This window comes from Hyla sarda, chromosome 4 (genome assembly GCF_029499605.1).
Source record: "Hyla sarda isolate aHylSar1 chromosome 4, aHylSar1.hap1, whole genome shotgun sequence".
In the NCBI taxonomy this organism is placed as follows: domain Eukaryota; kingdom Metazoa; phylum Chordata; class Amphibia; order Anura; family Hylidae; genus Hyla; species Hyla sarda.
In genome coordinates, this window is record NC_079192.1 from 26963996 (window position 1) to 26976285 (window position 12290).

The 12290-nt window shown below is 47.5% G+C and overlaps 1 protein-coding gene across 2 annotated transcripts; it reads right to left on the reverse strand.

Annotated features, from left to right (window-relative positions):
• Positions 1 to 3624: 3624 nt before the first annotated feature.
• C4H17orf49 (chromosome 4 C17orf49 homolog) lies at positions 3625 to 12054 on the reverse strand. Of its 2 annotated transcripts, XM_056569109.1 has the most exons (6): positions 11687 to 12054; positions 8360 to 8454; positions 7412 to 7513; positions 7030 to 7229; positions 6823 to 6927; positions 3627 to 3882 (listed from the first exon to the last, which is right to left on the reverse strand). In XM_056569109.1, exons 1-6 carry the CDS (start codon positions 11705 to 11707, stop codon positions 3818 to 3820), a joined length of 588 nt encoding a protein of 195 aa, XP_056425084.1. In that variant the 5' UTR covers positions 11708 to 12054; the 3' UTR covers positions 3627 to 3817. The 2 variants fall into 2 exon arrangements, with proteins under 2 accessions (XP_056425085.1, XP_056425084.1); XM_056569110.1 differs by lacking the exon at positions 7412 to 7513 and having other exon boundaries at positions 3625 to 3882.
• Positions 12055 to 12290: the final 236 nt, after the last annotated feature.

Sequence of the window (12290 nt, forward strand, 5' to 3'; positions counted from 1 at the left end):
TCCCTCCAGCTGTAATATATCTTTAGGATGTATAATGTCTTAAAATAAAATCTGCTAAATGTTGCGCTCATCTCCAGGTAAGACCCACAAGAATATCCTAAAGGGGTTCTATCTCCTATCCACAGGATAGGGAATAACTATCTGATTGGTGGGGAAGTCCAACCAAAATTATAGTATTATTATTATTTTTAGTACAATACATTTTAATTAAAAAAAAATTCAGTTTATATATATTTTTTTAAATTATTTTTTATTTTTATATATATATATATACATATATATATATATATATATATATATATATTATATTTTTCCCCCCCCCAGTTTAATAAAAGACTTATACCACTTGTAACATTGAGAAAGAGGCTGCCTGGGCCTCGAAACGCGTCTGTTTCTGGTATTAATAAATGGACCTTTTACCTATACATCACGTGCTGTGATTTCATTCCACGGATTGCGCCAAAACCTCGCTTTTTCCACATTTCATCCCCAATAAAAGACTTATAAAAGACTTGTTCAGACACATGCAACTCGAATGACTAAGGCCCATTAGGTGAGCCGAAACGCGTCACCTGTACCCACGTTGTCCGTGAGGTTCTATCTTCCAATAAATTGCTCCGTTGGATCTATTTTGCGCTGGACATTCTATTTTCTTCAGTTTTCCGTTTCTGGCGCTGCCCACGCCAGTCTGGGCGCATCGGTCATTGAGGACGTGACCTTGGATTACACCCATACAATACATTTTTTTCAGTTTATATAGATCTATATTTTTTTTATTGTTTTTTTATTTATTGTTTTTATTTTTTAAAGCAATTTGTACTTTTTCTTCCCCAGCTTAGCCACATTTTCGCTTCGATTGAAAATAATCCCCGATTTTAAAATACAACTTTATTATTTTATGAATCAATTTATTTTATTTTATTATAGTTTTTTATTTTTCTCTTTACGAACTCAATAACAAAATTTCGATGTTTTTACCTGAACACAGAACTTTCCACTCTATTAATCCTGATTTCTTATGTATTTATTTACTTCCTGTTTTTCCTTTTTTATTTCTTTATTTTATGTTGTCGTCAAAGAATGTTGTGTTTAGTTTTTAATTGCGTTTCCTATCCCCCCCCCCCCCCCCCCCCATGCTCTGTCCTTTCCTTTCCTTTCCTTTTCTCCCGGCCTAAACTTTCTTCTTTTTTTTTTTTTCCCCTAACTTTCTCTCCGACTCTCGATCCCCTCTGCTCTCTCTCTCTCCCTCCCTTCGTTCTCGTCTTCCAGCTCTATCTTGGCACAAAGTCAAAACACGAGTCAGACTAGTTAACTTCGGGCCTCAAACGTCCCCCTCATTCCCCTATTTTTATCTCGCACCCCGTTTCACCTAGAGATCCCAAATTTGGCACCAGCGCCCCTCTACCATTCGTCCGCGCCCCCAAATTTTTTGAGATTTTTCTGCCCGCTCAAACGCATTTGATTTAAGTGTAGAAAGTTGTGTGGGGGGAGAGAAGAGAGTTTTCTGCTGGGGAAGACAGAAAGGGAGAGAGAGCGCTCCGTCTTGGACGCAACTTCTCCACACGGGGCGAGGGGGTCGAGGGAGACGCCCTGAGCTGCCCCCCGAAGTCGATAGCCCTAAATATTGGGGTGCAACAGGGAGTGCTAGAAAGATATGGGTGCCTGTCTGGTGTCTCAGAGAGAGGATGCGCAGAGGGAGAGGTGGTGGTGGGGGGGGGGTGTTAAGGGAGCCAAAAAAAAAAACGGTGGGTAGCAAATCTCCCAAAAAATTAATGATACACCAGGGGTGTGCACAAAAAGGTAAGTGAGCAAACGAGGCGAAGAAGGGGGGGGGGACGCCCCGAAACGGGTACGGGAGATTTTGCAAGTAAAGAAGGTGCTATGTAGACAAGAGGGGTAAGGTCTGGGCACGGGTCAGGCTTCTTTGTCCTTCTGTTGTCTCTACACTCTGCCCCCTCTTTCTTATTCTCCCTCTTTCTATTCCACTCCGAACGTGAATGGGTTGGCATCCTGGGTCAAGGGAGCTTAAAAAAAATTCTTTTTTTTTTCTTCTAACATTCAACTGGCACAAAATCCGGAATGGCGATGGCGCGATTGCTTATTATTATTAACAGGGAGCCCGCATTTTATTTTTTGCGACATCCCCAAGACTGCCATCCCCACATGTAACAGCATGCACAATAAGACTAGGGCAGTGCCCACTGCTGGGTGCTAAATGTGCCCCGTGCAAATACGCACTATTGTACGAGCAACTGGTGACGGGGTTATTGCTTTATTTCAAATTTAACGTTTTTTTTTTTATATATATTTTTAATTTTTATTTATTTAAATTGTTGTTTTTATTTGTTTTATTAGAATTTTTTTTTAATTACGTAATATTGTTACCTTGTTTCCCTTTTTGCGCCGACTGATAAAAGGAGACAATGGGGAGGTGCACGCTGGCAAACTATATATAGAAGATGGTAGCCAGCTTCTATTAATACCTGTATAAACGCTGGTGTTTTCCCAGTGACGCCCATGTGGTGCCACGGTCTCGCTACAGTGACGAGTAGGTGTTCTGCGTATTAGGAGTCACCCTGCCAAGTGCTGCATAACACGGGGTTGGATCAGACAAAGAGTTTGCACGTGAACTACAACAGTGTTTCTCAACCAGGGTGCCTCCAGCTGTTGCAAAACTACAACTCCCAGCATGACCGGACAGCCGTTGGCTGTCCGGTCATGCTGGGAGTTGTAGTTTTGCAACAGCTGGAGGCACCCTGGTTGAGAAGCACTGAACTAGAAACAGGGTTTGGCTAGCAGGCGTGAATATACATTGTAAAAATCTGTTTGAATATATATATATATATATTTTTTTTTTTTTTTTTTTTTTTTTTTTTTCATAATAATATATATATATTTTTTTACAAATAATTTTCCATAGTTTAATATATATATATATATATATATATATTTTTTTTTTTTATCAATTATTATATATATATATATATTTTTTTTTATTTTATTTTTTTTTTTTTTTTTTACAAATAATTTTCCATTGTTTATTTTAAATATTTTTTTTATAATTATACATATATATATATATATATATATATATATATATATATATATATTATTAATTTTATTATTTTTTTTTTTTTTTAACAAATAATTTTCCATTGTTTATTTAATATATAATATATATATTTTTTATAATTTTATATATATATATATTTTTATTAATTATTATTATGCATATTTATATATATATATATATATATATATATATATATATATATATTTTATTATTATTATTTTTTTTTAAGTAGGTTTTTATCCCATACAGATATCCAAGCCTGTTCAGCTGCTATAGAAGGATGCCCATCACCAGCATTCTGCTGGCATACAAGTCGTCTATATGTTGTCAGTAAATAGTCTTCAGCTAAAAAGAAGAAAAATTAAAAATAAAAATAATAATAATTCATCAGCGCCCATGTCCCTTTAGCAGCACACAGATATTGGCAGTGCCCTACCGGTATTTATTGCCAGTTCTGTTTGTGCTGCTTCAGGGTGTTGGGATCAAACACGTCACGGCCGGATGAAGAAAAGAATTTCAAGAACTTTGAGTTTTTAAAAATATTTTATTTAAAAAAAAAAAAAAAAATTATAATAATAATTCATTCACAATTTCAGCCAAGGGAGTTGGGAATATATAGGGGTGGGGGGCAGGGGTGGTCTTCTGGGGTTGATGACAAGCTGGAGATCGGACACTTCACGTCTTGCAGGAGGTGAGGAACTTGGTATTTACAGAAAGGGGCGAGCGGACGGGTGCGGAGCAGCGTCAGCGGGATAACAGCGGGAGGTCACTGGAGTTCATAATAAAACTGGAATCCAAGTTTAGGCTTTCTGCAATGAAGAAGAAGAACAAGTGAGGATTAGAGGGGATGGAGCAATGAATACGGAGGAGTGTAAGAGGAAACGGGTGACGCATAGTTCTGGGCAATAGAAACGCACAGAAAGCAGCGCGAGGGTGGTAAAAGGGGTGAGAGAAAAGGAATGAGACAAGAGGTATGACAGAGAGACAAGATACATGGGGCCGATGGGGACGGGGATTTGGCAAGAGAAGAGGGAAAACCTACAGAGGAGGTCTAATGGGATGAGAAGAAGATAGATGGGACCAATGGGAGCAAAGGGAGAGCGGGCCCGGTGGAGGGAGACAGACAGATGTCAGGGACGCAGGGGTCTCAAACTGGTGGCCCTCCAGATATTGCAAAACTTCAACTCCCAGCATTCCTGACAGCTGTTAGCTGCAGCAATTGGCTGTCCGGGCATGTTGGGAGTTGAAGTTTTGCAACATCTGTAGGGCCACCAGTTTGAGACCCCTGCAGGGACGGGTCCAAAGGGGACAGAGGGGGAGCGAAGAGCCCAAGAGGGACAGAGAGATGGGGGGGGGGGGGGAGAGACAAGCCCAAGAGGGACAGAGAGAGTAGGGGGGGGGGGGGAGAGACGAGCCCAAGAGGGACAGAGAGAGGGGGGGGGGGGGGAGACAAGCCCAAGAGGGACAGAGAGGAGAGAGAGACGAGCGACGAGCCCAAGAGGGGGGAGGGGGGCAGACGAGCCCAAGAGGGACAGAGAGAGGGGGGGGGGACAAGCCCAAGAGGGACATAGAGAGGGGGGGGGGAGAGACAAGCCCAAGAGGGACAGAGAGGAGAGGGACGAGCCCAAGAGGGGGGGGGGGGGGAGAGAGACGAGCCCAAGAGGGACAGAGGGGGGAGAGAGACGAGCCCAAGAGGGACAGACAGAAGGGGGAGAGAGGGAAAGAGGGGGGGTAGTATCTGTTGACAGAAAATAGGAGAGTGGGTACAGGCAGGGTCCAGACTACAGGGTCTAGTTTAGGGTTCCCCAACGAGTGTGCCTCTAGCTGTTGCAAAACTACAACTCCCAGAATGCCTGGGCAGCCTAGGAGTTGTAGTTTTGCAACAGCTGGAGGCACATTAATTAGTAAGGAAACACTGGTCTAGGAGCAGTTTATTGGCAGGTGCAATAGATCAGGAGTATAGAGATTACAGTATGAGAAGAGAAGGGGAACAAGGCTTAAGTGGGTTAAGAGTTGGGTCCAGGTGAAACCGAGGGAGAGCAGGTTCTAGCAGGAGGAGAGGGACAGAAGCTTCGTCAGGGGAGCAGGACAAGACCCGGGGGTGAGAAAAAGGGGCAGAGATCAAGAAGGATAGAAACATGAGTTCAGCCAGGAGAGAGGTGGGATCTATCGGTTGGAAAGAGAGCAGAAAGGTAAAGAAGGAGTTGGACGTAAGGTCCATTTAGTATAGACTAGGGATCGACCGATTATCACGATTTTGGGCATTATCGGTATCGGCAATTACCTTGCCGATAAGCCGATAATGCCCTGCCCCCCGCACCGCCCCCATCACGACCGCCCCCCCCGACCCGCGTCGCACCCCCCACCACAGTGCTGTGCGGTATACCGGTATGAACCGGATACCGTTTTTTTTTTCTCACACGGTATGGATTTTTGCCCATACCGCTATACCGGTCGGGCCCCTCCCCCACCCTCCGAGTCAATATAAAAAAATAAACTTACCCGTAATGGGGGTGGTCCGGGCCATCCATCCTTCCTGTAGTGTCCGGCGGCATTCCGGGTGGAGGGTGAACCGGTCCGGGCTGTCCTTCTCCGGGGGTCCTCTTCTCCACTCCGGGCAGACTCCGGCCTAGTACGCTGCATAGACGCCGCTACGCCATGACGTCAAGTGTGTCGCTGCGCAGCGGCATCTATGCTGCGTTACTAGGCCGGAGCGGAGAAGAAGGACAGCCCGGAGCGGTTCCCCCTCCACCCGGAATGCCGCCGGACACTCCAGGACAGATGGATCGCCCGGACCACCCTCCCCGGATGGTCCCTGCAGCAGCTGGGAAGGTGAGTCAGGGTTCTGGGATGGACAGGGGTCTGTATAATATACTATACCTACAGTAGGCCCTCCAGCTGTTGCAAAACTACAACTCCCAGCATGCCCGGACCATGCTGGGAGTAGTAGTTTTGCAACAGCTGGAGGCACCCCTAGGCGCGGCAGGGGGAGCGGTGGCGGTGATAGGTCTCAGGACCCCCGGACAGGCAGGGGGAGAGAAGCGGGTGGCGGCGGCGGCCTATGGCACCACAAAAGCCACTGCAGTGCATTGATTTAAAGCGCCCGCCCGGTGTCGCGGGGGGATAAATAGCCGATAACTTATACCGGAATATCGGTATAAGTTATCGGCTATCGACCCTAACCTCCACAGATTATCGGTATCGGCCATAAAAAAACGATATCGGTCGATCCCTAGTATAGACAAGGGGAGAAGAGTGTTTAGGCGAGAGATGGGCCCAGCTGGGACAGAGGGAGAGCAGGGTCTTCGAGAAGACAGGAGTCCAGGTGGGGTGGAAGGAGTTCCCTCTACCAGAATACAGAGTGTGGTCAGATGAGAGAAGGGGGACGAGGTGTGACTGGAGGAGCGCAGGACAGGATCAACACATAAGGCTGTGTTCACACTAATCAGCCATCCCGCATCTAATTACGACATGCGATTTTAACATGTTTTACGGAAATCTCGGTAAAATAATGACACCTTTTACCACAATTTACTTAATCACTGAAAAAAAAAAAAGCGTCATTTTTACCTCGATTTCATCCATTTGCGACAAAAACTGCTAGCAAGACGTGTGAACACAGCCTAAAAGGTGTACGAGTCGACCAATCGGCCTGTTCACGTTTTAACCCTTTCCCTTACAATCCTGCAACCAGTCATTACCCCCTTCGCTCATTGACCCGTATTTGTTTTTTTACTCGAATGTCGCACCCTGATCGAAGTTGAGTTTCTTCGCCGTACTCCTGTCGCCCAGCCCCTCAATGTCCACCAGGTCACTGTTGGCGTCGGAGTCATTCAAGGCGCTCAGCGTTACGTCTGCGGGGAGAAACGGTGAAACAAGTAAGAGAGATAGTAACAGCGACACAATCAACGTTTATTTTATTTTTTTTAATAACCCCCCCCCCCCTTGATGCTCACCGGACGACTTTCGCTTCCTCATGGCGCCCTGAGACCCTTCTGGAAGACTAGTTCCTCCGACGGCTGGTGGCGCCGGCACGGACATGACAGAAGAGGGCACGGGGACCACTTTCTTCACCGCCTTCTTAGGGGAATCTGAAGACAGGGGGACCCCGTTGTCATCGTAAATCTTCCGTTTCACGGCAAACTTGAGTTGCGCTCTGGGGGGGGGGGGGGATAAGGTAAGATACCAGGTAATGGTAGATATATTGGAAAGAAATGCGAAAAATTAAGGTTGGAAATAGTGGGGACTATAATGAAGGGGTCAAGGTCTTATATCTGAAACCCCCCCCCCATCCTTAATTCTACCTTAACCCCCCCCCCCCCCAAGCCCTTTCCTTACACTGTCCTCTCCTTGATAACTGAGCTGATCTGATTTAAGTCCTCCCCGAAGCGCCGGACGGCCGAGTGTAACATCTGAATCTCAGTGTCTGTCCAGCGGGCCCTAAGGAGACACAAGGGGAGACCTGGAGTGAGACAAGAGGGGAAGCGGAGGGGGGGGGGGGGGGGACATGGAAAAAGAGACACCCTGACCCCCCCGCTATAGATGCCCAACCCTAATGCAAAATTAATTACAGCCACTAAGTCAGTGTTTCCCAACCAGTGCGCCTCCAGCTGTTGCAAAACGACAACTGCCAGCATGCCCGGACAGTCTGGGCATGCTGGGAGATGTCATTTTGCAACAGCTGGAGGCACACTGGTTGGGAAACACTTCCCAACTATTTAAACGCCAGTGCAGTACCCAAGCCTGCCACTAGGGCTGTGTTTCCTGACCTATTGTTCTACAGCTGGGGCAAAACTACAATTCCCATCTGTCATGAAAAGACATAATTGGGGGACACTGCACTATGGCCTAGGTGTCCAACCTGCGGCCCTCCAGCTGTTGCAAAAGTACAACTCCCAGCACGCCCGGACAGCCGTTGGCTGTCCGGGCATGCTGGGAGTTGTACTTTTGCAACAGCTGAAGGGCCAAAATCTAGGAAGGATGGCACAAACCCTTACAGTAACCCTATTTATTGCATCTGCGGACGAGCCGCACTGTTGTTATCTTTCTCCCCCCTCCATTGTGTGACCAAAAGTATGTGAACCCCTGAGCTCCGCCTCTGCAGATGCCTCGCTAAATGGCCGAAAATACGAAAAAAAGAAGGGGGGGGGGGGGGGTAAATACTGGTGTACGTGTGACAGGAGGCACAATTGACCACCCCCCAAGACAACATGACGTCCCTCAGCGACACATAATTGGGGATCGGTTGGATGTTTTGTCGCCATAGGTGCGGTAAGGGGCAGTTACCCGGCGGGCGAGGAGTCGGTGACGGGGTGGAGCTGCATGGTGAGCTCTCCCAGCTTGGTAAAGGCGGCTCCGGCGGCTGAGAAGATCTCTCCGACCTGGGGGGGAAAAAAAGAAGCGATTATACTCAAACTACATGTCCCAGCATGCTCCTGCAACTGTAGTTAGGTCTGGTGTGGAACTACATGTCCCAGCATGCTCCTGCAACTGTAGCTAGGTCTGGTGTGGAACTACAGGTCCCAGCATGCTCCTGCAACTGTAGCTAGGTCTGGTGTGGAACTACATGTCCCAGCATGCTCCTGCAACTGTAGCTAGGTCTGGTGTGGAACTACATGTCCCAGCATGCTCCTGCAAGTACTGTTAGGTCTGGTGTGGAACTACATGTCCCAGCATGCTCCTGCAACTGTAGTTAGGTCTGGTGTGGAACTACATGTCCCAGCATGCTCCTGCAACTGTTATTAGGTCTGGTGTGGAACTACATGTCCCAGCATGCTCCTGCAACTGTTATTAGGTCTGGTGTGGAACTACATGTCCCAGCATGCTCCTGCAACTACTGTTAGGTCTGGTGTGGAACTACATGTCCCAGCATGCTCCTGCAACTGTAGTTAGGTCTGGTGAGGAACTACATGTCCCAGCATGCTCCTGCAACTGTTGTCAGGTCTGGTGTGGAACTACATGTACCAGCATGCTCCTGCAACTGTAGTTAGGTCTGGTGTGGAACTACATGTCCCAGCATGCTCCTGCAACTGTAGTTAGGTCTGGTGTGGAACTACATGTACCAGCATGCTCCTGCAACTGTTGTCAGGTCTGGTGTGGAACTACATGTCCCAGCATGCTCCTGCAACTGTTGTCAGGTCTGGTGTGGAACTACATGTCCCAGCATGCTCCTGCAACTGTAGTTAGGTCTGCTATGGAACTACATGTCCCAGCATGCTCCTGCAACTGTAGTTAGGTCTGGAACTACATGTCCCAGCATGCTCCTGCAACTACTGTTAGGTCTGGTGTGGAACTACATGTCCCAGCATGCTCCTGCAACTGTAGCTAGGTCTGGTGTGGAACTACATGTCCCAGCATGATCCTGCAACTGCTATTAGGTCTGGTGTGGAACTACAAGTCTCAGCATGCTCCTGCAAGTACTGTTAGGTCTGGTGTGGAACTACATGTCCCAGCATGCTCCTGCAACTGTAGTTAGGTCTGGTGTGGAACTACATGTCCCAGCATGCTCCTGCAACTGTAGTTAGGTCTGGTGAGGAACTACATGTCCCAGCATGCTCCTGCAACTGTAGTTAGGTCTGGTGTGGAACTACATGTCCCAGCAAGCTCCTGCAACTGTTGTCAGGTCTGGTGTGGAACTACATGTCCCAGCATGCTCCTGCAGCTGTAGTTAGGTCTGGTGTGGAACTACATGTCCCAGCATGCTCCTGCAACTGTAGTTAGGTCTGGTGAGGAACTACATGTCCCAGCATGCTCCTGCAACTGTTGTCAGGTCTGGAACTACATGTCCCAGCATGCTCCTGCAACTGTTATTAGGTCTGGTGTGGAACTACATGTCCCAGCATGCTCCTGCAACTGTAGTTAGGTCTGGTGAGGAACTACATGTCCCAGCATGCTCCTGCAACTGTTGTCAGGTCTGGTGTGGAACTACATGTCCCAGCATGCTCCTGCAACTGTAGTTAGGTCTGGTGTGGAACTAAATGTCCCAGCATGCTCCTGCAACTACAGTTAGGTCTGGTGTGGAACTACATGTCCCAGCATGCTCCTGCAACTGTTGTCAGGTCTGGAACTACATGTCCCAGCATGCTCCTGCAACTGTTATTAGGTCTGGTGTGGAACTACATGTCCCAGCATGCTCCTGCAACTGTTATTAGGTCTGGTGTGGAACTACAGGTCCCAGCATGCTCCTGCAACTGTAGTTAGGTCTGGTGTGGAACTACATGTCCCAGCATGCTCCTGCAACTGTAGTTAGGTCCGGTGTGGAACTACATGTCCCAGCATGCTCCTGCAACTGTAGTTAGGTCTGGTGTGGAACTACATGTCCCAGCATGCTCCTGCAACTGTAGTTAGGTCTGGTGTGGAACTACATGTCCCAGCATGCTCGGGGCATATATTTCCCGGCATTCAAATGGAAAAGTAACCAACAATAAATATCCTAATAATCAACTATTAATCGCAGCTACCACATATTCATGTGGATTTACAAAATGTTACAGACTATTTCCAGAAATAACACCCGACGCGTTTCTACCACAGTATCGTGGCGTCCTCAGGGTGATATAGAGATATGCAATAGATCTCAGATAATAGCGGTAAAAACTGCTTAATAATGTTTATGTTAAAAAGATGATACGACAGAGAACGGAGTAAATTATGGAGGGGAAGACACCCCCGATACATAGTGTACATTCCCTTAGCATAAGTGCAGAAACTCTGCAGGAGGTGGGTAAATCCTTCAGGATAACAATCCCCATATCTGTTCCTGGGTACACTCCTGCCGCCTCGCTTCCGATTTCGGTTGTCTTGTGGATACGCTAACCCGCAGTGGCGGGGAGCCGTTTATCATTATCTTAGATCAATTGCACATCTCTATATCCCCCTGAGGACGCCACAATACTGTGGTAGAAACACGTCGGGTGTTATTTCTGGCAATAGTCTATAACATTTTGTAAATCCACATGAAGATGTGGTAACTGCGATTTAATAGTTGATTATTATGATTTGGTGCTGGGAATCTGGAGCACAATCACAAGATTTGGTGTATTTTATAAGTATTTATTAAAAAGTTATGTTTTATGGTCTTTCCCCCACATCAGCAGAAATATTTGTAGCAGAATACTCCTACAGCTGTTAGACCAGGGTATCCCAAGCAGGGCGCCTCCAGCTGTTGCAAAACTACAATTCCCAGCATGCCCGGACAGCCGAAGGCTGTCCGGGCATGCTGGGAGTTGTAGTTTTGCAACAGCTGGAGGCGCCCTGCTTGGGAAACACAGGTATAGGGCCACTGGGAGTTGCAGTCCTTGGATGGGACTACATATCCCAGCAAACCCAGTCTTTTTTATGTGGCTTTTATGGCGTCAACATATTCCACAGCGCTGTAGAGAAACTATCATGGTCTATTCCAGCCCCCTGTTGCATAGGACATGCTGGGAGATGTAGTCCTGTTGTCACGGATGGGAAGTCATAAATTTTAGGTCCATTAGATCAAGAAAATCTTCATTTCCGGTTTACAGCTTTAAAAAACTAAAAATGAACTACACTTCCCAGCATGCAATGGGTGACCACATGACTCGGCCACACCAATCAGATGCCAGGACCTGCGCCCCCTCCTGGTACCTTAGTCGATGCTGACGTCATGGCGCCAGTGCTGGAGATGGGATGTAACACAGAGCCGGGCTCTCCGCTGCTCGTTCCCCGCCTGGCCCCCGCCGGTGAGCCGCTGTGTAGCCGTCCCGGTCGCGTCCTATCCGTTGTGCGTCCCCTCCCCCTGTACCGCGTTGTTATTGGCTTCTTCTGCTGACGATCCAACAAAAAAAATCCTAAAGCCCGCCCTCTCTACACTGCCGTGGGCTGTCAATCACAAGCAATGACCCGCCCCTTATCTTCCATTGGAGGTTCACCACCGTGCGGCGCTCTAATTTGCTGCTACGGGATGTCAATCACAAGGGAACTAACGCCCTGCTGAGATCCTATTGGTTGCTTGAGGGTTGGTAATCACATGCGAGAGCCACGCCCTTCTCTCCTCCATTGGAGGATTATGCGCAATACTACGGTCCCATTGGCTGCTATTGGCTGTCAATCACAAACGAACGTCCCGCCCCTTGTCTTCCATTGGAGGATTAACCGCCCTGCTGAGATCCTATTGGCTGCTGCGGGCTGGCAGTCAAACTCGCGATTGTCCCGCCACTTGATCATCTTATATTGGAGGATTTACCACCCT